Below are 26,518 nucleotides of genomic sequence, written 5' to 3'. Positions count from 1 at the left end.
TACATCAATAATCGTACAATATTTAAACCTTTCTCACCTATTTGATGTATAAAATCTCATCAAATTTTTGAGAACACTTAAGTCAAATATAATTTAGCTGTATTTTCCTTAATAAACTGAGCTGAGATAATATTTATACAGTTTAAAAAAATATTCAAGAAAGCTTCTTTGGAAATTGATAAAACTACTATGTTAACGCCATCTTCCAACATTCAGCGATCCAGTTGTCCATTCATCAAACGGAGAACGATCAGATGTGCGCGCACTTCTCGAAAAACTCATCTTGGAAGATGACCAGTTCGATGTGCAGGACATTTTGCCAAACACTTTCGCCGACCCAGCCTCTTTGGTACTTTCATCCGAATATGCCTGCCCTGTGGGCCAGGTAGTAATGGAACCTGACTGCGTTCCTTGCTCAGTAGGAACATATTTCAACAGCACGAGTAAGACCTGCATAGACTGTCCCAAGGGATCTTACCAGTCGGAGATCGGCCAGCTGCAGTGTAAGAGCTGTCCGAACATAGCTGGGCGAGCTGGAGTCACATCGATAACCGGTGCACGTTCTGCAGCCGAATGTAAAGGTTGGTCTTACTTTATATTTCCCTCATGAATTAAATATTCAATGATTTCACAATTTTTGACTTACAATTTCTCAACAGAACGCTGTCCTGCTGGAAAATATCTAGATTCAGAAACTGGTTTGTGCCAGCCTTGCGGATACGGCTTTTACCAGCCGAATGAAGGTTCGTTCTCTTGTGAAATTTGTGGACTAGGACAAACAACGCGCATCGCGGAAGCAACAACCAAATCCGAATGTAGAGATGAATGCAAATCTGGAATGCAGTTGGGCGTCGATGGCAAATGTGAAGCATGCCCACGTGGGACGTATCGAACTCAAGGCGTTCAACCAGCATGTGCCGGATGTCCGACGGGAAGGACAACTCCGCGCGTTGGTGCGTCAAGCATTGAAGAATGTTCGTTGCCCGTATGCGCACCCGGTACCTATCTGAATGGTACCATTAACGTGTGCGTGGAATGCGGAAAAGGGTTCTACCAACCGGAGCAGCAACAGACACTCTGCATTCCTTGCCCACCAAATCACAGCACCAAAACGAACGCTGCGGTGAGTTTATTTTATCATAGTTTAATGGTTCAAGATTGGAACTTCAATAACCAGTTCTACATTCTTAGTACTAGATGAGATGATACAAAATTAAAACTCATAAGCAAACCCACTTGAACCATTTTCATTAAATGAATGTTTGATTGGATGAACTCTGATTTACCGAAAGCAGAATTTGGTAATTGCGTGCGTGGAATAATCATTCTTCATACCTCTTCAATTGCTCTCCATAGACCTCGAGCGAAACATAAATTTCTAATTTCTTTCTTCAAGTCGACTATTTCTCTTTTTTTTCAATAAGTTATTGGAATTAGCCTATGAAAGGTAACATAAAGGACAGGAAACTTCACTTTTAGAGGCGCTGAAGCTCAAACAAATCGCATTCCCTTCTACTCGCCAAAACAAACGTATCTCAAAATGTATATACCGTCAAACGGGGAATCATGCAACAGCGGGGTATGCAACATTTACATAACACCACACTGAATCAATTTTTAATTCAATGTATTGTAATTAAGTTATCTTTTAATGATTAAAATATGATGATAACATAATTTCTCGCATCTTAAGCTAGTATTTTAAAGTTTTTTATTTTTAAATAAAATTTGAAAAATCGAGCAATAAATGTACAAATTTTAACATTTCTCGATGCCGTATAAAACATTACCCAGTATGACGGGTTGGCTTGATAATATTACCTACAAACTTTTTACTGGCTTCCTCATGCTATACCAACACTGTTGGTGTAAAAATATTTTTCGAACAATCACTCATTTTTTTTAAATAAATATTTTCATAATTCAGCTAGGTGTCTGGGGTAAAATGCAACAAAATGCAAATCAAAGAAACACCTTGGAAATCTCGTTTTCATGTGCTGGAATATGAATGTTTTGCATCACGCGAAATTTCATTCATCCAAACATTTATTTTTATGATTTCAGCTTGTAGAATAATAAGTCAAAATGTTTTCATAAAGCTTGTAGAATTTTTCGACGTATTATTTAACCCCTAAAAGTATGCAACATTCTTAGTTTCAAAAAAAAAAAGTTTTTACAGACCAAAAAATTACTGCAATTGGTGTTTTCATGCGTAATTGGCTTTAAGAGATCGCAAATATATTAAAAACTATAATTTTCATACATGTTCATCTATGGAGGGTGAAAATCGCATGTTTTTAGAAAATTAAAAATAACTAAAGAAACCAATATTTTTTCTAACTACGTCAATTTGATGTCCCAACATCTTTAAAACTTTTGATCCATAGAACCCCTAAGACAGAAGGGGAAGGATTAACTGTGAACATAAGTTTTTTAGAAGCCATTAAAGTTGAAAATTGTTGCATGTTGCCGCAGTGGACGGTACCGCATGTTTAAAATTCGGTAAAAATCACCATTGGCGGCATAGATGAAGTTTTAACTAGGTATTTATCGTTTTTTTTTTCGTATTATTCCAGACCAGTAAATCAGAATGCATAAACCCATGTGCCAATGTTCCAGATGGTCAACCGCATTGTGATCCGAATGCGTTCTGCATTCTTATGCCTGAATCTTTCGATTTTAAATGCGAATGCAAGCCAGGTTTTAACGGAACCGGAATGCAGTGTACAGGTAAAAAATCAAGACTCAGTAAAAAAGGACAGTTATAGTTCAGTAGTTTTTAGTCATTTTATTCGGGATATTATGCAGAATAATGCACTTCTAGAAAAACTAGATAACAATTGAAGTATTTACTGATTATCTTTCTGTACAGATGTATGCGACGGTTTCTGTGAAAACTCAGGACAGTGTGTGAAAGACATAAAAGGCGTTCCTTCGTGCCGCTGTAAAGGATCTTTCACTGGTACCAAGTGCACTGAGAGGTCTGAATTCGCGTATATTGCTGGTGGAATAGCAGCTACAGTCATCTTTATAATACTGATTGTTCTACTCATTTGGATGATATGTGCAAGGTAAGTGGCATGGTAGATCGTGATGTGTAGCTTTTCGATATTTCTAAACGATTATTTTTTGTTCACAAATAGAGCAAACAAGCGCCGTGACCCTAAGAAGATCCTGTCGCCAGCGGCCGACCAAACGGGGTCTCAAGTGAACTTCTATTACGGAGCCCACACACCATACGCGGAGAGTATAGCTCCCTCGCATCACAGTACTTATGCGCATTACTACGACGACGAAGAAGATGGTTGGGAAATGCCAAATTTCTATAACGAAGGCTACATGAAAGAAGGTAGTTAAGCAAACAAAAAATGTTTTCCATTAGTTTCAATGAAAAATATATTCTTTACAGTCTTACACGGTACAAATGGAAAATTAAATTCTTTGGCACGATCTAACGCTTCCTTATACGGCACAAAGGAAGATCTGTATGACAGATTAAAGCGACATGCCTATACTGGCAAAAAAGGTAACTACATCCAGTCAAAAGCTTCTTACAGCATTGGCAAAGAACAATAACTCATTCTTCAAAATTCATTCCACAGAGAAAAGTGACAGTGACAGTGAAGGCAACTAGGCGATTACTTCATTTAAGTTTTAACTCATCCAATGCACAACATCGAGATGATGGTGGCCATCTTTAAGTTTCCCGCTGGCGCAATACTCAAGAAGAACCAATAATTCTAAACCTAACTCATTCGGGAAGTCTTCAAACATTTATACACTATTTTTCTTACAACAGTTGGCGGCTTACCGATCTAGATATCCCTAAATCGAGTGAAGAAAAAGCCGTACAAAGTAAAATAATTGATAATTTTTTCTAATTACCTAGATATCATGTAATTTTATCTAGTAATTTGTTATGTTTTGGAACAATTTTGTCAAATGTATTTTAATTGATTTAGGCTAGTAGACAAGTAGAACAGATATATCCAATTAAACTGATATCTCTTTCATCTGTTTTAGAAGTTTGTTTTATTTATTTCATGATGACCTTCGATTGGAAAATGTTACTACCTGCATTTATTTATTTATTTACTAACTGATTTTACCCGGCCTTGCTCGGGTTCACATAAAATATAAAACAAAATCAATCCTTAGACTTTTTGAAATTTTGAATGCATCATTATAACAAATTTGACCATGTTTTGTCATGTAAGCTTTGTAAGTTTTGTTATGTCTTCTTAACGTTTTGGTTGGGATTATTAAGAAAATTTATCGTTTTCTTATTATTGAATAAATAATATTTATGAGGTTTGCTAGAAATTTAAAATAATTTCTCATGAAAGCTTATTCATCTTATCACGATATATTTTAAACTAAGGTTGCCGCACATATGGGACCGTTTACTAATAACGTGAGCACATGTGGGGGGGGGGAGGTTCACATTTGCTTACGATCTCTTACTAGGGGGGTAAGGGGGGTTTCCAAAAATCTTACGTAAGAAATGACACATTGATTACACTAGGGAACAGCATTTTTGGTGCCTATGTTCTAATAACTGTTTTTGGAAAATTTTCGCGTTCTGAATTCTTATCATTTGTCAGATTTGCTTATAAGCTCATGTTATTGTGATATGCCGTGTGGATATTTTGATAGATTTTCAGTAATATCTATCATTCATAAATAATGAACCAACGAACCCACATGGAAAACAATAACTGATTCTAAAACTATATACTATCGTCCAATTAAGGATTCACATTTTGCTAGATATTCAAATTTCAGAGATACAATCACTAATCACTAATCGTACTTCTGACTGTGAACTTATGTCTGAGTCCCAAAGAATAATAAGTGTCTTATTATTCTTCTTGTCTTTGTTCATGTATTTAATTATTTCAACATATGAATATTAAAATGATCAAAAACATGAATTGGTTGGGCCTACTATGGAGCAGGGAACGCAGAGACATCCGGAACACAGGAACAGGAAGAAACGTGGACAACCAGTACCATACATTTCAAATGGGCAGTATCGTTGGAAGCATGCTAAGAAAAATGCTCCTTGATGGAGAAACCATGCGTAATGTAAAGGAACTTCGTCAATCGCTAAGGCCATGCTAAAGAGGTTCGAAATGATTTATTTTGTAGACGGAAATCCCAAAATCTCAGCACATATGTTGAAGAATTTGTTAAACATATGTTGAAGAAAGTAACTTTAAAATTCGTAGCTTAGATTTTTATTACTTGAACTGTTTCAGATTTCAGTGTACAATCATTTTTGATCACCGACCAAGGTTAAAGCGCCTTTACTCGCTCTTGAAAATAAAAAAGAGAAACGGAAAACATTAGTAATACATAAAACCCTTCGAGGTCTGTTTAGAGCTCGAAAAGTTTTTCCAAAAATTTTAACCGTATTAAAATAATCCATAAAATTACCTTCGAAAGTTCTCATATAATTGAAATTAACCTAATTAGTAGATCGAAAACATTCAAATATGAACCTAGTTATCGAATAAAATACTAATAATTTATTAATACAAAATTAGACATTTAAAAATAAGCAATGTTATGCTATTCATATCATTGAATCGATTTCAAAGTGTTTATTACTGTCAACAAAAATTGTAAAAGTTTAATTCAAATAATTTATTTATTTATTTACATAGTATTCCGTCTTACGACATAACTTGACGAACATTCCTAACATTCACTCGGTCCATGGCAACCGTTCTCCAATTTCTCGGGCACCCCACGTTCGCCAGATCACGCTCCACTTGGTCTAACCACCTCGTTCGTTGCGCCCCCGCTCGTCTTGTTCCTACCGGATTCGTAGCGAACACCTGTTTTGCGGGACAGTCGTCCGGCATTCTCGCAACATGTCCCGCCCAGCGTATCCGGCCAGCTTTCACCACCTTCTGGATACTGGGTTCGCCGTAGAGTCGCGCGAGCTCGTGGTTCATCCTTCGCCTCCACATTCCGTTCTCCTGTACGCCGCCAAAGATGGTTCTTAACACTCGTCGCTCGAATACTCCGAGTGTACGCAGGTCCTCCTCGAGCAATATCCATGTCTCGTGCCCGTAGAGAACAACCGGTCTAATAAGCGTCGTATACAGGTTACACTTTGTGTGAGGGCTAAGTCTTCTCGACCGCAGTTGCTTGTGGAGTCCATAGTAGGCACGACTTCCGCTGATAATTCGCCTCCGGATCTCACGGCTGGTGTCATTGTCTGCGGTCACCAGTGAGCCAAGATAGACAAAGTCTTCGACTATCTCCAGCTCGTCGCCGTCGATCGTGACCTTGTTATTACTGGACAAGCGGGTTCGGTCGGTCTCGGATCCGCAGGCCAGCATGTACTTCGTCTTGGACGTATTAATCATCAACCCAATCCTTCCTGCTTCGCGTTTCAGTTTGCGGTAGATCTCCTCCGAAGCCGCAGATGATCTGCCGACTATATCAATGTCATCGGCAAAGCAGATAAGTTGACTGGATCTGTTGAAAATCGTGCCCCGCATTTCGCCCACCGCTCGTCGAATAACACCTTCTAGCGCCACGTTGAACATCATGCAGGATAGACCATCACCTTGTCGAAGCCCCCTGCGCGATTCGAATGAACTCGACAATTCACCCGAGATCCGCACACAGCACTGCGTTCCATCCATCGTCGCCTTGATCAGTCTGATCAGCTTCCCGGAAAAGCCGTTCTCGTCCATGATTTTCCATAGCTCGTTACGGTCGATCGTGTCGTATGCGGCTTTGAAGTCGATGAATAGATGGTGCGTAGGGACTTGGTGTTCACGGCATTTTTGGAGGATTTGCCGTAATGTGAATATCTGGTCCGTCGTAGACCGTCCCTCCATGAAGCCGGCCTGATGACTTCCCACGAATCTGTTTGCTTGTGGCGTTAGGCGGCGGAGTAGGATTCGGGACAACACTTTGTAGGCGGCATTGAGGACAGTGATCGCTCGGTAGTTCTCACAGTCCAATTTGTCGCCCTTCTTGTAGATGGGGCATATTACCCCCTCCTTCCACTCCTCCGGTAGCTGTTCTATGTCCCAGATCCGGATTATCAACCGGTGTAGGCAATCGGCCAACCTGTCCGGGCCCATTTTGATGAGTTCAGCTGCGATGCCATCCTTCCCAGCCGACTTGTTTCTATTCAGCTGGCGAATGGCTTCCTTAACTTCACTCATCGTTGGGAGTGGCTCGTCTTCGTCGTTTGCTACGCCGGCGATGTACCTTCCCCCACCGTCTTGATCTCCTGCATGTGCGCCGTTCAGGTGTTCATCGAAGTGCTGCTTCCACCTTTTCATCACCTCACGATTGTCCGTCAGGATACCCCCGTCCTTATCCCGGCACATTTCGGCTTGCGGCACGAAGCCTTTGCGGGATGCGTTGAGTTTCTGATAGAACTTTCGTGTTTCAAATTCAAATTCAAATAATTCAAATAATGTTCCAAAGAATTCAAAAATGTTTGTAGAAGTTCCATTATAAATATGCTTTCAGATCTGTTTTGCTAATCCTACATTATGATTTATTAAAAATGTTATGTATTTTTTTTAACTCTCACAGCATTACCTAAATATTAGAAAAATAAATATATTATATTATGTTATCCAAAGTAAAAACAATTTAAAATTAAGAAACCACCTAACTTTAGCAAATGAATCCACCCACAAACAGCTCGAACTAAGTGCTAAATCAAGCCAGCCGTTGGCGAATTTTGAAAAGTCAGTGAGTGCTGCAATTAAATGTAAACTGTAGGTACGTTTGTGATCGAAAATATTCATTCGAAATAAAAGTCGATACTTCTTCACGTTTTTATTCTCAACTTTATACATGCCAGTTCAACACTAAACAACACTAAATAGCTGAAACGAAAGAAAAAAATAATAAGGAACTTCCTCACCAGTTTTATGCTAGTTTCCACACTTGCTGCTGACTTCATTCGGTATCAAAAGTTTTGTCACTTTTTATGCGTACATTTCTCAATAACTTTATAAATTTAACGTGATTTTACTATCATGCCCGAGCATACTGTGTGGAAGAGATTTTCTTCAACTTACGACAAACGAGCACCTTTTTCCTGTTTCTTTCAACTTTTGTTCTCACTTGATATTCATAAGAGACCTGAACATATTTTTAATCATTTCCAATGTAGCACTAAAAGACCACTTCCTCACATTTTGAAAAAAAGGAAACAAAACTGTCCATTTCGCTATCCCACCCCAACTGCTTTTTCCATTTTCAACATTTTTGCTCCATCAAAATTAAACTTTCCTCGTCAATCAAACTGTGCAAAAAAACTTCCCGGAGGAACCGCACTGAGCTCTATTAAAACAACAACAACGATATCAAGTGAAAAAAGGATTTCTGATTTTGCACTTGGGTTTTTTCTGTTATCAACAATGATTTCTTTGTTGTATCCTTTGAAACATTTATAAATTGATGACTTGTTTGTAAAATCAAAACTTTCTCTCGAAAAAGACAGGAAAACGAAAAATTGAACGCAGAGAAAATAAACGCGACCGCACTCGACCAAGGCCTACTCGCCAATCATATTCAAATTTCAGAGATATAACGCTTTAAATTTGGTTTGATTTTTTTTTTCAAAAGTTTCGTCCGAATTATCATATTTTGCTGAATACCAACTCTCAATTTTACTAACGATTAATCAAAAAAATTTGTCACTTCACGTTGAAATGTTTCTAAGCTTTAAGTTAAATTGACGCATTGTCGCTGGAAATTTTTGCACCCATTCTAGTAGCATAAAATGATTTTTTTTAGATTTTTATGACTTTCAGGTCAAGAACATGACATTTTTTATGGTCGTTCTCTTTATTCTGAAATTCGGTTTTATATTGTTTATTTGGTTTGTGGAAATTTTCGAAGATTATTTTATCCCCAACACTCTATACCCTCAATATTGTTTTCTAAAAGTAATCGTTTATCAGGGGTTTTCAGATCGTGCTCCGCGGAGCACTTGGTGGAAGCTTTTGAAAGTGCTCCGCGACGCACGCAACGAAAATCATAAACCAACTTTGAAAAACTCAGATATTTTTTGATCGCTTCATTTTTATCGAAGCATGAGAAAAAAAATTCACAGGGCATCCGGTTTGTTTTTGTTTTTACTGGCGGTTAAAGCCCTGTTGGCAAAGAATGGTGGATTGTTAAAATGCCCAGCGTTGATCGAACAACGTTGTGTTGCAGGACTGAGCGTGCAAAACACTCAATGAACAGGCTGTTCTTGCGCAGTACTTAGTGAGCTACCGATTGGAAAAGTTGGAGAAGCGCATACTATTGCTGAAAAATTATTCAAACCTTGTATTCAAGAAGTCGTCCGTATCGTGGTTGATGATAAAACAGTTGAATTGATCTGATACGGATTCTTGGCGAATTTGTGACATGGCTAAAGATGTTGGAAGCATTTTAGTTTCTCGATTGGGAACTTCAAAATTCGATATGCAGTTTGACGAATCCACAGATGTATCAGGACTAGCAATTCTGATGATATTTGTTCGCTATCAAGGTTCTGAAGGTTTCGATGAAGATTTGTTCCTTTTCAAACCGTTGCCAACTTCCACGACGGGGGCTGAAATATCAAGCTTATTGATGATTATGTTACGGACAACAATATTCCATGAGGAAATTGCATTGATGTATGTATGAACGGTGGGAAAGCTATAGTTGGAAATATTGCTGGAGTCGTTGCCAAGATCAAAGAAAAGACCAAAAGTTGCGGTAGTCGTCATTACATCCTTCATCGACATGCACACGGTATGAAGAAACTATCATCATCTTTGAAGGAAGTCTTGGACGAAAGCGTAAAAATAATCAACTTTATTAAGGCTCGACCGAAAAATTCAAGGTTATTCAAGGCGTTGTTCATACCGAAAATCCTGATATTCTCGTGGAAAAACGTTGTCTCGCCTGTTTGAATCGGAATTGGATATCGGAAGTCAGAGCGTTTTTGAGCTACAATAATTTGGCATTGGGGGTACGATTGAATGATGTTGTATTCCTAATGATGTTTGTATTCCTTGGTGTTGTAGTATTACGTAGTCTATTACCTCTATATTTGACGGCCTTTATGGCCACACCTTTGTATGACACACACCATGTAAAAAGAGAAAAAGGTATCAATAAAGTCAGTTGTTCTTTGTATTTTCACCAAGTAAAACATGGTGTCAGAAGCTGCGTGAGCTTCATTTGTTTTTTCCGGCGTCATTTTGAAAATCGCGGAAGTTTTGATTCGGGAAGTACCGGTTCCAAATAAACGTTTTAAGAAAAGTTTTACTTCGGTCGTTTATTATTCCGGAAGAGTTCCCGTGTTGTGATTATTATCACATGATGGAGATGCAGGAGTTTTTTGAAAGCCAGACAGCGATGTTCCGTTCGCTCATTGAACAAATGCAACGGATGAACACTGGCGCTACAGCTGCAGCAGCAGGCGGATCATCTCCAGGATTTGTTCCATTGCCCCCACCGTTATCTGTGGAAGGAGACATGGAACGAAATTTTGACTTTTTCATGTCAAATTGGCAGAACTATGCCAAGAGTATCGGAGTGGATAGATGGCCCCAGCAAGACGAAGAAAGAAAAGTTAGTTTGTTAATGTCTGTCATTGGAGAAGCTGCTCTTAAAAAGTACAGCAACTTTGAGCTTACTCAAGAGGAGAGACATAACCTCGAACTCGCGGTGGCAGCAATCAAAGCGAAGGTAGTGGTTGAACGCAACAAAAACATCGACAGGTTGGATTTTTTCGAAGCCCAACAACACCCATTAGAATGTACCGAGGACTTCCTACTTCGTTTAAAACATCTGAGCCGGCTGGCCAAACTCGGAGATCTCCGTGATGAATTAGTCGTGTTCAAACTAGCTACATCTAACAAGTGGCCCCACCTCCGACAAAAAATGCTGACAAAACCAGACATCACTGAAGCGGACGCAGTAGCTATGTGCCGCAACCAGGAACTCGGAGAAGCGCGCTCACAACAAGCTGAGGTCAACAAACTTAAAACGTCTGCCAAGTTAATGAAGTGCAAATTTTGTGGCGACCGCCACGAATTTAAAAAAGGAGCTTGTCCAGCGATCGGCAAGAAGTGCACTGCTTGTGGTGGAAAAAACCACTACGAGCGTGTTTGCAAATCGGAAGGAAAGATCCATAAGAAGAAGCGTCGAGTTAAAGTGCTTAAAGAAGAACCGAATAGTGATTATTATGCTGAGTCATCCACGGAAAGTGAAAAAGAAACAGAAAATAGTGAAGATGAAGCAGAAATTCGGAAAATTTACGACAACTCCGCTTCCGGAGGGCAAGTTTTGGCAGATTTAGAAGTTAACGTCACCGGCTATTGGAAAACGATCAAATGTGAATTGGACACCGGAGCAAATACAAGTATCATTGGGAAGAATTGGCTGAACAAAATCGTTGGATCACCAGAAACCAAAATCACCCCGTCAAATCTTCGTCTATTTAGTTTCGGTGGAAATCCGATTCCAGTATTGGGCGAAACGAAAATTAGCTGCAGACGAAATGGAAAAAGATATAAATTAGTTTTCCAAGTGGTTGAGGTAGACCATATTCCACTGTTGTCAGCGAACGCCAGCAAGACTTTGGGTTATGTGAAGTTTTGTAACTCAGTGTCTTTTGCGACAGCCACAGATTCCACGAGTTTGCTGAATATCCATCGTTTGGAAGCAATGAAGATAGTCGATCAGTACAAAAGCGTTTTTGAAGGATATGGTCGTTTTGCCGGTGAAGTGTCGTTGGAGGTTGATCAGTCTGTACAACCATGTATCCAACCTCCAAGAAGAATCCCTTTAGCGTTTCGTGGCCCTCTGAAAGAAGAATTGGACAAACTCGAAAGAGATGGCATTGTGATTAAAGAGTTTGCGCACACGGAATGGGTGAGCAATGTGGTTCTCGTGAAACGTGAAAAAGATAAAACCAGCTCGATTCGCATATGTCTCGATCCAGTTCATCTCAATCAAGCTCTGAAAAGACCAAACTTGCAATTCCCGACCATAGATGAAATCCTCCCAGAACTGGGTAGAGCTAAAATATTCACAATGGTAGATGCTCGAAAAGGGTTTTGGCACGTCGTCCTGGATGAAAAGAGCAGTCGCTTGACTACCTTTTGGACACCCTTTGGCAGGTACCGATGGAAGCGGCTCCCATTTGGAATATCCCCAGCTCCGGAGATCTTCCAAAATAAGCTACACGAGGTTCTTCAAGGCCTGAAGGGAGTGGATTGCCTAGCTGACGACATTTTGGTATATGGGTGTGGAGAATCTATGGAGCAAGTACTTGTCGATCACAATCGGAATCTGCGGAACCTGTTGGAGCGCCTCGAGAAAAGTGATGTTAAATTGAATCGTGAAAAATTAAAAGTGTGTGAACGATCTGTGAAGTTTTACGGTCATATATTGAGTGATAGCGGTCTCAGACCGGATGATTCAAAAGTGTCTACTATAAAAAACTATCCAGTGCCTACAAATAAAAAAGAATTACACCGATTCGTTGGATTGGTGACCTACCTGGGAAGATTTTTGCCGAATCTAAGTGCCAACATTACGATGTTAAGAAGATTGATCTCGGAAAAAGAAGAGTGGAATTGGTCCTCAGCACACGAAGAAGAATTCAATCGATTAAAGTTTATGGTGTCTGATGTAAAGACGTTGTGCTACTATGATCAGTCTCAACCTCTAGTGATAGAATGCGATGCTAGTTGTTATGGTTTGGGCGTAGCGGTTTTTCAGCGCAATGGTGTGGTAGGATACGCTTCTAGAACACTCACGACAACCGAAAAAAATTATGCCCAAATTGAAAAAGAACTTTTGGCAATACTTTTTGCGTGTGTTCGGTTCGACCAGTTAGTAGTCGGTAATCGAAAACCATTAGTTAACGTATTTAAAAAGCCGTTAATTTCAGCCCCTCGCAGATTACAACGAATGTTGTTGAATCTCCAGCGATATCAGTTGAACATTGAGTATGTTACGGGTAAAGACAATGTGGTCGCGGACGCCTTGTCTCGTGCACCATTACCTGTTTCTTTAGAAGAAGATGATTACAAAAAGTTTACCGTATATCAAGTGTTCAGTGAATTACATAACCTACAACTAGCATCTTTCTTGAAAGTGTCTGAGGACTGCTTGAATGAAGTTGTTGAGGAGACCAAAAAAGATTCCACGATGCAGCAGATCATCTCGTACATACATTGTGGTTGGCCAGCAGCTGTGACCAGTCTACCGGAAGGCGTCAAAGTGTACTTTAAGTACAAACATGAATTGGCTACTCAGGAAGGATTGGTGTATAGAAATGACCGCATACTTGTACCATACGCTTTGAGGAAGCGAATGGTTTCGAAAGCGCATGTGAGTCATAATGGAGTGGAAGCGACATTGAAGTTAGCTCGTGCTAACTTGTTTTGGCCAGGAATGAGTGCACAAATCCGAGATTCAGTTGCAGCGTGTTCTATCTGTGCCAAGTTTGCCTCATCTCAAGTAGCTCCTCCAATGCAAACTCATCCAATACCAGTACATCCGTTTCAACTTATATCCCTCGACGTATTTTTCGCTGATTATCAAGGACAAAAACGAAAATTCCTTGTGACCGTCGATCACTATTCCGACTTTTTTGAGGTCGACCTTTTGAAAGATTTAACTCCGGGATCGACTATAACTGCCTGTAAATCTAATTTTGCTCGCCATGGTCGTCCTCAGGTCGTACTGTCTGACAATGGTACGAATTTCTACAGTCGAGAGTGGGTAGCTTTCACTAAAGAATGGGACTTTAAGCACACGACATCGGCTCCAAACCATCAGCAGGCAAACGGAAAGGCGGAGGCCGCTGTCAAAATCGCTAAACATCTTTTAAAAAAAGCCGAATCTTCTGGAACGGATTTCTGGTACGCACTCCTTCATTGGCGGAATATCCCCAATAAGATCGGGTCGAGTCCAGTGCAGAGGTTGTTTTCTAGAAACACAAAATGTGGCCTACCAACATCAGCTAGCAAGTTAACACCGAAAGTTGTGGAAAATGTTGCTGAGGCAATCGAGACTAATAGAAAAAAAGCCAAGCAACAGTATGATAAAAAAAAACGAGAGAGCTGCCGGATTTGGAAGTTGGATCACCGGTCTATGTTCAACTTAATCCAGAATCTTCTAAGCACTGGACCCCAGCGGTAATACACCAACGTCAAAACGAGCGCTCCTTTGTAGTAGATGTTCAAGGGTCAAGCTACAGACGTGATCGCAAACATCTGAAGCCGCGTAAAGAGCCGATTACGCCCTCATCTGTTCAAAACCATCCAAGTTTGCCAACAACGTTCACCAACGAGCAGGCCCTGGTACCCGATCACACATCGTCTGTCAGTCTGAATGATCAAGCTGCAGATACTGCAACACCGGAGAAGAATGACAACACGATGGGCAGTAGAATGGAAACTGCAAACATACATCAGCCGTTAGCCGAAACTCCACGACGTCCGAAGAGAGATATTAAAGTCCCGATAAAATTCAAAGACTATCTTCTTGATTTCGAGTAATCAGTTAAATGCTAGGGAAGGGAAGATGTTGTAGTATTACGTAGTCTATTACCTCTATATTTGACGGCCTTTATGGCCACACCTTTGTATGACACACACCATGTAAAAAGAGAAAAAGGTATCAATAAAGTCAGTTGTTCTTTGTATTTTCACCAAGTAAAACACTTGGTTTAAAGTTAAACTAACAGGCCCACGTGTCTAATGAAGTCATTTACAAATACAATTACAATTTTTTGCCGCAGGATTTGGTGAGCAGCTTACAACAATATTTCCTCTGAGAATATCATTAAATTTTAAAAAGATCGAAGACATTAAATGCGAAGAACTGCCTTTTTATAGGTCAAAGAAATCAAAATCATTAACATCGCAAGAATATGAATGCTTGATAGATATGACATCGGTCGGATTCAAAGCTTCAGGAAAGATTCATATCCAAAACGTCGCTGGAGAAGTTTTGGTGTCAACTGAAAAATGAATTTCAAATTTTGTCCGATACAGCGAAACTTATTCTTCTGCCGTTTTCCACAACTTATCTATGCGAGTCTGGATTTTTCAAGAATCTCGCAACGAAGACAAAATACCGATCCCGACTAAACGCGGAACAAAACGTCCGGTTACAACTGACACAAATTTAACCAAACTTGTTACAGCTTGAAAAATCGAAAAAAAACGTTTTTGTTCTATTGAAATCATTAATTCTTGATGACAAATATTTAGCTTAGCTTAGCTTAGCTTAGCTTAGCTTAGCTTAGCTTAGCTTGATTGACTACTCACATCCACCTTAAGTCATTGAACCCGAAATGCCGTTAAAAATTCTGAATTATATTTTTAAAATGATATAAAGTTCTTGTTTTCCATAGTTTATTCCATCATAGTAGTATTAAAGTATTTCGAATTCCATAAACGCAGGTGTGGCTCAGTAGAATGAATTCTACATCACCAATGGTTGCTACTCCGTGATTGACCGAGGCCATCAATTTTGCCTAGAGATCAAAAGAATGGTGTCTGGGATTGACAGCACATTCACAATGAACAAAACTGATGCTCTCTCTTTATACGTCAATAACGGCGCCGGCCACGTCCTAGTAGTCAATGGATAGAGAGGAAAATAAGAGAAAGGGATGATAGACTGTAAATTTATGCTTTAGGACCGAGGTCACCTCTGCATCCTAGCAAAACAATTTTTGTGGGGATGGGGGAAAAGGGATATGATCAGGAGACACTTTTGACAAGTGTATAGATCTTAGTAAACCAATTCTCCGGTGCTTTCATTGTTCCTAACAAAATGTTTTTTTAACTCTACAAAATAAAACGAAAAATCAAGAGTATACGTGTACATCAGTTAAAAGAAAAATAATTACACTTATTGTGAATAACATATATTGGCCCACTAGCGTAACAATCTCTCTAAAAAAACAGTGTAAAAAATAAAAATAAAAATTATTTAACAAGTTTTTCATTGACTGATATTTGTAAACTATAAAAAACCCAACCTTTTTCTAAGAGGCCGTCTATTGATATAAACAAATTCAACAAGATAATTTCAGAAAGTTGCAAATGATGTATAGTCAACTAAAATGTAATTTCTTTAACTCCTGTTTCTTTAAAAAAAAAAATAGAATCATTGTTATATGTAGAATGTAAAACAAACAATACAATTCATCATTGATCAATTTCAAAATATTATTGTAAATTATTATTATTGTTTTATGCTTTTCAAAATATTCAAAAATGTTCTTTAAATGTTAACTGAAAGCAGTGTTTAGCAGCCTACCAAATCCAAGTTCGTATCTGAAAAGCTGGAATGCCTAGACAATTTCAGAGACAATAAAAAAAATAATAAAAAAAAAACTGCTCCCTACTCAACCTACTAGCTACAGTCTTTAGTCCATATGCCGCCCTCATGAATGTTTTCATGAAGTTCCTGTTTTTTTTCTGTCTTTGTTGCTAGATTCAATACGATACAGGAGTTTAAAATTTAAAAATAAAAGTAGTTTTGCATTCTTTTAAGAGCTTCAGGCACATACTTATTTACTGCCGAAAAACTGATTCCATCAATTAAATATAATCACTTTTCAGTTTCTATTATATTTTGTATGTACCAACACAAAATCACGACAAAAACCATCGAAAAGACAGCCCGTTTTCCTGATAAATGTGATTCAAACCGAAAAATATGCTATCAATATCGTTAACTTTATGAAACAAAATTAATTTTGATACCGAATCTTCGAATAAACGGATGAAATAACAAGTTTCAGTTTGACTAACAACTCTTTCAAACCTGTACATTGAATCGCCAGTTGCTTTAATAAGCTATTCGAAAATTCAAACTGATCTTTACAAACGCCTTCATGCGTTTCAATAGCTAGGTAAAAATTGGTTGAAGTTGCACAAAAGATTAATTCTTGATGACAAATATTTTGTTGATAAAATCAAGACTATCCAAAGAGTAGCCATTCATTACTGATTTTATTACACATCTTATTTACAAGATAAATACTATCAAGTTTTCAAAACTCGGGTTTGTAGGTGCTCCGCCAAAAATTTTGGTTTTAAAAAGTGCTCCGCCGAGTAAATGATCTGAAAACCCCTGGTTTATGACATTTCATCTTTTGTTTGGAGCGGTTATTAAATTTTACTTTAATATTGCTTTGCTTGGCCATATTTTTGAAAAATGTGTCAATTTCTCAATGAATAAAAAACGTAAAATCTTACTAGGGGGTGAGAGGGGGTATTCAGAAATCTTACTGTGTCTTACCAGGGGTGGAGGGAGGTTCGAAAATTTCCAAAATCGTGCTTACGTAATTAGTGTACGACCCCTATGACACAAAATTTAAGGAAAGTCCGGTCCGGCTCGGTTGCCCGGATTTCATTGAAAAAAGCCCAGATTTATTCACTTTTTTGTAAAATGTAACAAAACAACTAAAATTTAATTATTATAATTTTGCCATTTTTACGTACAAAAGGAAATTTTTAATGGCGAGTTTAATCCAAATAATAATGATTTGTGTTTGGAAACCTGAAATACAATTTAAAATCTGCTGATGTAGTTTGATGAAAAACAAATATTTCAGATGTATTCTTCTTGATTTTTACTAAATAATTCCATGGTTTTGACCAAATTTGTCCGGATATTGAGTTGAACATTTTGAAATCAAATGCCTGGATTTTGCCAGGTTTTTCGATGAAACTGGCCAGATTTGTCCGAGCCAGATACGTCCGGAAAAATTTCTAGCGACCTTATTTTATACCCACTATTTTTTAGGAAGCTTGAGTAGATTTACCCTTTTTCATCATCAAATGATAACAATGTATTTTTATCTTTTCCATGTGTTACCTATAGTGAAATTTCAGTATATTAGTTTGTAAACATATGTGAACGACCTCTTTTGAAGATTATTCCACTTTTCAAGATGGATGATCTCCCCGTAGAATGGTATATGTAAATTTTATTTTGTACATAGAAATTTTTGAAAAGATTTGTGCTGAAACCTCGTTGAAGACTAACTTTGCCAATTTTCAATTGCTTTTTCTAGTTTTCTGATGATTGGATGGTAGAATCGAACACATTGATGACAAATTATTACTCAAAAATTATAAATTGACCAATGAAATCAAATTTTACAAAACTAAAAAAAATCATTATTAAAAAGTTTCATGCGTTGAATTCGTTTTTAACTTTTTCCAGAAAACGTAAGTTTAATTGTCTTTCAAATTAAATTCCTATACAAATACAAATCAAAGCGTTAAGATCGCAGCCTTGAACTTACAACCCTCAGCTTAATTGATTTTGTCCCTATGACGAATTCCAAAAAAATGTTGATTGGTACGTTAAAACACGAGAAAATTCCATTCAAGATGTCGGACAACTTAAAAATCCCAGATTGAGTAGTAGATTCTGGCATTAGGTTAGGAGATGAGGTTTGCGATTTTCCCGCAGTCGATGGTTTATTCTGTTGTGGAACTTTCCCGCGAAAGCCTGGAGGAACTTGTTTTGCATTTTCCGAAACCGTGTAACGAGTAAGTTCGATTGGGGTTCAAGATTGTGGGAGGCCTTTGTCCGAATTTTCAAAGGTGACCAAGAGGGTGTTTAACCGTACCAAAAAAGACTTCTCACAATCAACCAACAAACAGACGACAGCACACAACCCCATGAAAACCATCGCTTGCCCGCCTACTATCGGAGAACATCAAAACTACAACTCCACAACTAGATGGCGAATAACTGAGATTGAGCCGCGATGATGGCGGCTATGACAGGTCACGAAGGGGGGGGGGGGGAGGATGAGGAAAGTAAGGGTCCAGAATAAGGGGCACATGAACGCATGGAAAAGACGCGATTGCCCGAAATATACCAGAATGAGAGTGAAGTGCTTCCGTTGCTTGATGTGGTGATTCTTCCAGAATAGACGTAATATCAGATCACCCAGAACCCCTTAAGTTTTGGCTTGAGTTCAAACTACGACCTTCACCCGGATTAAGAGTTCTGCAACATCCTGTTCTACGTCAGTAGGAAGGCCTTCCTGCTGTGAACGCAACCATCACCACAACCTGTGTACACGCCTAGGACGGCCGTGAGCTATGTGAGCCCGTCCAAAAGTAGGACAGTTACCGTATTCTTATGTTGGTTGGGTAATGCTGGGCAGGAACCATATCAGCTCATAGTTCGGGGTTTAAGTGGGAAGTTTATTTGGGAAGATAAATATTTTCTTGGCTACTGACGCGATAGATTGAAGCCGACCCTGAGGTTTGATTCAGGGAGTCTTCTCTGCTTTGATCCTGGTCGGACCATGGATGCATCCTTACAACCGATGAATTTTTCTCTACTCTGATTGAGGAGATAAACGTAGGAATTTTTGGAGGTATTTTGGGGGAAGGCACCTTTGCACGCTTCCGAAAGCCTCATACAGAGAGGACTGAATGAACCTCATCAGCCGCGTCTGTGTCCCCGGTGTCCTCATTATCAACTGGCAGCAATGAGAAAATATTACTAGGTTGAGATTGGGTCGGTGGAGAATCGCTCTTTAATATGGCGGCATAAGAACGTTTAGAACGCTCTTTTAAAGAGCGCCTCTGCTTTTTAAAAGAGCTACCTTTAAATGCCTCGCACGAGGAGATTACATGGGGTGAGCCCCCGCAATAGACATATTTTTGTTCTATTGCCGAGCATACTCCTTCCCCATGATTCTCCCCGCAACGAGAGCATCGCTGCTTATTGCAGCAATGAGATGCAGTGTGTCCCAACTTTATGCAATTTTTGCACTCCATTGGGCGAGGCAGACAAGGATGTATCTTATCACCGCTACTTTTTCTAATCGTAATGGATGAGATTCTGACTGGATCGATCGACTGTGCACCGAAACCGAGGATTGCGTGGAATCCTTCAACAATGGAGCAACTGAACGACCTTGACCTGGCTGACGATATTGTTTTGCTCGCCCAAACACAACCGGACATGCAGAGCAAACTCGACGACCTCACCGAAAGTTCCAAGGCAGCAGGTCTCAAAGTCAATGTCGGAAAGACCAAGTCGATGGAGATCAACACAGGAAATCCCTACAGTTTAATGGTAGCTGGGCAACAAGTTGAGAAAGTGGAGTGCTTCCAGTATCTTGGTAGCCAGATAACGCCTGTGTAGTGACCGTGGTAATATTTTCACTATTTCCACCTTACAAATCAGTAATTTTTTTGGGCAAAATAAAACCGCGTTGGTACCAGGAAAGACATCGAAACCCGGATCAGAAAGGCCCGTTTTGCATTTGCGAGTCTCCGAAACATCTGGCGGTCACGACAGATCTCTCTACGAACGAAAATCCGAATCTTCAACTCAAACGTCAAATCCGTAGGGGAGAATGAGGATACTTGATCCCTGGGGATACTTGATTCCTTAGCTATATCTCGAAACTGGAATGTTTTACAAAGATCAAATGTCCTAGAAAAATGTGCCAAAATGAGCAAAATAACAATGCTTGCAGCTTAAAAAATTACAACAAAATAATTGTTTGAGTAATTGAACTTTGTTTGAAAAATTTCACAAAATGTAACTTGAAGATCTTTTTTCATCAATTTACACATTCCTTACATGGGAAAATTATAAAAAAAATATTTGTTCCAATGTATCAATCGTTCGAGCGTAAAATTAACTTCATAATGCCATATTTTCAAAGCAATGGAAAACTCTCGACTTTTTTCAGAAAAAGTTTTCTAAAATGTTGATTATGGGTACAATTGATCCCCTAGAGTTGGGTACAATTGATCCCCCTTCCAAACGGCATATTTTTCTTCTGAATTGATCGTTATGATTGCTGATTACGAAATTACTAATATTTATTCAAAAACTAATATTTATCAAACAATTGTCTGAAGAAAAGAGCAAAAATAATTAATTTTCTCTTAATAATAAAAAATAGCGCCTTTAAGTATGCAATGTTATTAGCGTTGAGAAAAAGTTATAGAATTTTCTTCTTATGTCTGCTATAAATTGTAAAATGAGAACAAACATGACCAAAATAGTCAATTAACATTCTATCTTGGGGTTTTGTTTGATTTTTATACAAGGATTAGGGCTTCCTGAATAAAAGATCAAGTCTCCTTCAATAGGGGGATCAAGTCTCCCCTAACTTCAGAAAAATCGCCATTTTTGCTTCTAGTGCGAAAATGCTTCTCGTTCATCAACGGGTTCAAGTATCGTTCTAATTTTTGGAGCATAGAAACTTGAAGTTTCAAGCTGTCAGAAAATGTCAAAGACGGCGAGTTGCTAAATTTTTCCAAAAAGATATGGTGAAAATAAGAAAAGGGGATCAAGTATCCCCACTCTCCCCTATTGCTGTACGGGTGCGAAACTTGGTGCACATATGCGGTGACGACGCGAAAACTGCAAGTATTTGTAAACCACTGCCTGCGGAATATCATCCGCGCTTGGTGGCCTGGCAATTGGATCTCGAATTAGGAACTACATCGCCGGTGTCATCAAAGGGCGCTAGAAATCGAGATCGAGGCACACGCTGCGAAAAGATGAAAACGAGATTTGCAGAGAGGCGCTAGATTGGAATCCAGAAAGATATCGAAGAAGAGGCAGACCCAGAAACTCGTGGCGGCGAAGCCTAGCCGCTGAAATCCGAACTGTCGACGAGAATCTTGACTGGGACCAGGTGAAGACGCTGGCTCCGGATCGTCAACAGTGGAGGTCTTTTACCACGGCCGTATGCACCGGAGGATCGGCACGGGATCATTAAGTAAGTAAGTATTGGGCGAGGCACATGAAGGCGTATTGGAAGCCTTAAAATTCCGTCAATCAAGACGTAATGAGGAAGGGCTGTTCCCGCGAAGGTCACTCGAATCGAGGCTGAAGGCGTATACTTTCTAACGCCATCAACGACGATGGCAGTCTTGAGTTGGCGACAATCCACGATTCCGACCGAAGTATATATACAGTTGATACACCAAATTAAAAAAAATGCTAACACTGGTAACGGAGGGCCACCTCGCCAGATCTTTGGTGATCTGCCCCACATTCAAACCTTTACCGTTAGCTTTGGGCCGGATAAAAACGCCCCAAGGCCCAGAAAAGGTTGAGTTTTCCGGATAGGTACGGAGTCAGGATGTTTTATCCGCAGCTGTAGGTGGTGAGGAGAACCCACTACTAGAGGGGCATGAGCACTAGCATTTGAAAGACCAGCTACTGCTGAATCCTTCAGATGCTCCTCATCTTCGTAGATGATCCTCTCATCATCAGCTGGTGGATCCAACCCCCCGCCTTCGCTCATATTTTTTCGCGGAGACACAAATGTCTACCGTGGCAAAATATGAGCGGAGCAAAATATGAACGAAATAATAAAGAGAAAATGATAGATACAAGAAGAAGGGAAAAAAGAAAAAAGAATTACCAGCTAATTAAGCACTTTTTCATATATACGGCTCCTTCAGTGTCGATGAACTCAACCACGTGGTCTTCTGTCGTTGGTTGAAGATGGCTGCTCCAATTGGTATAGGGTACAATCAAATAATGATATCCAGGGTAATTTGCCAAACAATTGTGATGGCCCTGGTGGTAACCAACCTCTCTTGGCGGTGTCGGTCTGTTTGATGAAAATGGGAAAACTGCAATCCAACAATAACCCCACTTTTCCGAAGGGTTATGAATGTCAATTCTGCCCTGGCGAATGGCAGGAAAATGTCCACTTTTACAACCCGGCACACAACTCCGGATAAGAAGGTTAACCGTCCGGACGGTATCCACTCCCAGAATAAATGGACACTTTTTTCTCACACTACTTGACACTAATGCTCGAGATGCGCGAAACCACAAGTGTTCTCAACGAGTGTTGCAAGACGAATGTCAGCGGTCATGGACAGATCGAATTTTATCAAGGAACTGCTAATCTGTTAAAAGTGACTCGTGTCCGAATTTAATAAAGAAGGATTTATTTCAAATTAATTAAAAGCATGATAATTGTTTACATATTTCCCTTGTGGATTAATATTCATAAGCCTTTCCTAATTTTCTATCACCAAAGGATTCATAGTTTCACTTCGATAAGTCGAAGAACCGATTTTTCAACGGCATTACTCCCAGCAAGTTCAACGGCATTAAAATTACTCCCGCCAGTACTTCGAGACTCATCGTATATGTCGACTGCATACAACCTATGGCAATACGCAAGCAAACCCACCCTTAAGGGATGAAAATCCCGAAAAAAAATACGCAAACAACGATACTGTATTCGTTCTTGTTTGATCAGATGGGTTTCCGCGGAGGACCCAAAGCAAAAGCTAAGACGAATCTTATGACAATTATAATATGAATTTACCTGAGTGTATAATACGGTTAAAGATACAAACATCTATTTGAATCTACTTTATTATAAAAAAAAACTAATAAATGATAGTTCCTTAAAAAATATTTCAATAATAATCAACTTCCCCACAAGTTTACAGTTGCACAATAGAGGCAAGGCACGTTTGGCGATGTTTGGTGTTCTGGAACAGCGCTCGAATTAAATGTTTAATTTCATCAGCTTTGTAATTCAACGTCAGAGGACCTTTGCCTTCCGCCCACATTTCAGTTATCTCTACCAAAGATGCGTCGAGTAGTTTTTGTAGTTGAACTAATTTAGTCCAATTTTTAACTGCAACAAAGATATCACTTGAATCCTGAAACCAGAGAAATATATTTTACCCAAACGAAAATTTTAAGGAGTTGGTATTTGCAATACCTTGAACAGTTGTGGTGCTTTTTCTTTAACTATCCCTATGAGCCCAACTAGGCCACTACCAATAGGAGTTGTGATGTCTTCAAGATTGAAGATTCTTCTTATTATTTCTCCGCAGAAAGTTGTTAGTAAACCACCAATACTCGTCTTGTAGATGGCCTCCGGAAGAACCGTCTGCCAAACACTTTTAAGAAGATCCAATTGTCGAATACACTGTCGTACTGCTTTCTGTGGTTCAGGTCCTAACTCCATCGTACATTCGGTTACATCTTTTATGGAGAAAAAGTAAAAGTTATCGTTGATCATGCCTCTTATTTTATTTCAGGTTTACTCACCAAATCCTTCTAACGAAGTAAGCAATAGCGATCGCTGATTTTGCAATTGATTATTAAACGTTTTGCTTCCATGATCACGCAGAGCGCTACCAATCAACATAAATGAGTTGTTACCATTCAGCTTACTGGCATTTTTTTGTAACCAAAACGACAAGTACATACAGTTGTTATAAAATAATGCTGTTTGTTGTGGTATTTTCAAAAGCAATTTCTCATGATTCTGGGTTACCTCAATAGTATAACGTTCCAAAATAGTGGCATTAGTTTTAATCAATCGCTCCGATAATTCTTTCTCGTTTGACGAAACTGCTTCGGAAAGAATTTTGTCCAAGAGCTTTTTCATTTCAATAGTGCTCTTCGATACCATACAGCTGGAAAACATATCTGATCCGCTAGAAAACTGAGAGTCCCGGTCCTCCACCAGCACCATATCATGCATATCCTTTTTCATTATATCTAACGCTGTTGACACGATATTACTGCAAAATTTTTTCTGGAACAGGAGTTCTATTTTGCTAGCGTATTCATCCAATATGTGATCATTTTCATTGTCCAAGAATAACATGTCTGTGAGAAATTTGTTGAATTCTTGAATCGCATGCACTATGCTAGATTCATTCATTTCATCTATCGTATCCGGAATGTCATGCTGCAAGCAGTTGTCAATTAACAACTTGCACATCGATCCTTTAATGTGCTTCGCTATTATAGAAAAAATGCACTGCTTTTCAGAAATAAGTATGTTCATATGTCCGAGGCAGTAGAAAGTTTCCATCATCCGTTGAAATATAGTTCGATAATTCGGTCTAAGATCCTCACTCGATTTCAGTTGATACGAAAGTTGAATCGTGACAAAATCCCCTTCATCCTCGTTGCATGTAAGAGATACCGGCCTTGTGATTATAGGTTCAAATACATTGTCCATTAAAAACTTGCACATTTTATTAACGTTGTAGTTGGTATGAACCAAAGCAACGATAACCTGATGGAGTTGATCTTCGTCTTTTTTAATCTTAATTGTGACCGATTTAGTATTTTGAAATGGTTTTTCGCTGAAGCTTATCAAAGATTCAAATTTTTTGTTAAGATTGTATAACAAAATCTGATACTCTTCATGATAACGCAATCTGATGCTCTGGTAACATTCCAATTTTGGGAGAATAGGATCGTTGTCGCTGTTGAGTAAGGTTTTGATTTTTTCCAGAATATGGATCAGTTTTTGATAATCATCACCAGTTCTGGAGATCATTTCAAACAAACTATGGATGGTTTGTAACTTAAACGATGTTTTATATCCCAAAATAATTTCATTCAATTCTTCACGAAGTTGAAGAACATTTTCCTGGCCCATGTTCAATTGCCATGTAGTGTCTTGATTGACCAGCGAGAGAGCCTTGTTGATCTCATCCTCTAACATTTTTCCAGTTTTCATTATCATTACGTTATCGTAGCAGTTGGGCAAGAAGTCGACATAGTAACTCGAAACAATTTCCTTAACTTTATCCTGGTAATCCTTGGCCTTAGATATGATATGAGTGATTTGCTTCTTCGTGTCCAGCTCTCCACTGATTACTTCAAATTCCATGCTTTCATCCATTGTCATAGTATGTAATTTTACTGAAATAATAAAGGCAAAGTTTTATTTTTTCCAAAATATTCGGGGCGAACTTGCCATGAGCGGTATTGAATCTGTGGCATTCCCTGACTTAGCATCTCGACCCAAGGAGATTATAAACATACTACAAAATTGTGGCAAAGATATACAAAATATGTCGATCAACACAGAAACTATTTCGGTCGTCCAAAGGCGCTACCATCCTTTCTGCGGTAACCTTAAAGTTTAATCTAAATTGTGGTAAGAGCTAACATGATCACTTTGCAAATCCTTCGCAAAAATTATACACGAAAGATTGAAAGAAAACAATAAATTATCTCTAAACGATTGAGACGAGTTTTTGAACTCGCCTGTTTCAACTATTAAAGATAAAGGTTGTATCCTACGGTCAATACTTACATTTTTATAAACTTTAGTATCGGTAAAATGAACTATTGAAACAAAAATATAATTTTGCTCGAAAATCGACAATACAGCAGATTCACAAAACAGGGAAATTTGACGCCGCAGGCCGTTGGAAGTTTTGAACACGAAAAATTTGAAGTTCTATTCTATATACGGAAAGTAGAAACACCTGCAATATGGGTTTATTTTACACGAAATATAAGGTGTGTTCAATGGGCGATGGGCGCGCTCGCAATCCCGGTATATATTGTGTGCTTTGGCCCGAAAACTGGCAATATGTTTATTTTTGAGAATTTTTGCTTCACGAAATTTAACCATTTTTGTAGTTCTCGTGCGTTAACCAGAAATTTTTGAATAATATGGTGTTTTTATCGTAGCCATTTTAAAAAATTGGGATCACCA

General features: G+C 38.9%; 3 protein-coding genes across 5 annotated transcripts in view; 2 read left to right on the top strand and 1 right to left on the bottom strand.

The window, feature by feature from the left end:
- The window catches only part of LOC129744035 (uncharacterized), a 40,521-nt gene extending 36,496 nt beyond the window's left edge, over positions 1 to 4,025 (top strand). For all 3 annotated transcript variants that reach the window (XM_055736358.1, XM_055736359.1, XM_055736357.1), the window contains 7 exons: positions 217 to 581; positions 660 to 1,123; positions 2,577 to 2,730; positions 2,873 to 3,071; positions 3,144 to 3,349; positions 3,410 to 3,526; positions 3,603 to 4,025. In XM_055736358.1, coding sequence (XP_055592333.1) covers positions 217 to 581; positions 660 to 1,123; positions 2,577 to 2,730; positions 2,873 to 3,071; positions 3,144 to 3,349; positions 3,410 to 3,526; positions 3,603 to 3,634 — 1,537 coding nt within the window. In that variant the 3' untranslated portion in view covers positions 3,635 to 4,025. The remainder of the gene's footprint in view (positions 1 to 216; positions 582 to 659; positions 1,124 to 2,576; positions 2,731 to 2,872; positions 3,072 to 3,143; positions 3,350 to 3,409; positions 3,527 to 3,602) is intronic.
- Positions 4,026 to 10,350: 6,325 nt separating this feature from the next.
- Positions 10,351 to 14,546, top strand: LOC129742495 (uncharacterized protein K02A2.6-like). Its single transcript, XM_055734396.1, has 2 exons — positions 10,351 to 13,907; positions 14,315 to 14,546. Exons 1-2 carry the CDS (start codon positions 10,351 to 10,353, stop codon positions 14,544 to 14,546), a joined length of 3,789 nt encoding a protein of 1,262 aa, XP_055590371.1.
- Positions 14,547 to 22,934: 8,388 nt separating this feature from the next.
- On the bottom strand, positions 22,935 to 26,255 carry LOC129745235 (centromere/kinetochore protein zw10). The gene is made up of 4 exons (XM_055738177.1): positions 26,111 to 26,255; positions 24,097 to 25,713; positions 23,765 to 24,030; positions 22,935 to 23,702 (listed from the first exon to the last, which is right to left on the bottom strand). The coding sequence occupies exons 2-4, from the start codon at positions 25,697 to 25,699 to the stop codon at positions 23,481 to 23,483; spliced, it is 2,091 nt and encodes a 696-aa protein (XP_055594152.1). The 5' UTR covers positions 25,700 to 25,713; positions 26,111 to 26,255; the 3' UTR covers positions 22,935 to 23,480.
- Positions 26,256 to 26,518: the final 263 nt, after the last annotated feature.

Source organism: Uranotaenia lowii, chromosome 2 (assembly GCF_029784155.1).
Source record: "Uranotaenia lowii strain MFRU-FL chromosome 2, ASM2978415v1, whole genome shotgun sequence".
NCBI classification, from domain to species: domain Eukaryota; kingdom Metazoa; phylum Arthropoda; class Insecta; order Diptera; family Culicidae; genus Uranotaenia; species Uranotaenia lowii.
The sequence above is the reverse complement of the archived record's forward strand: the minus strand, read 5'-3'. Positions and strand labels throughout refer to the sequence as shown.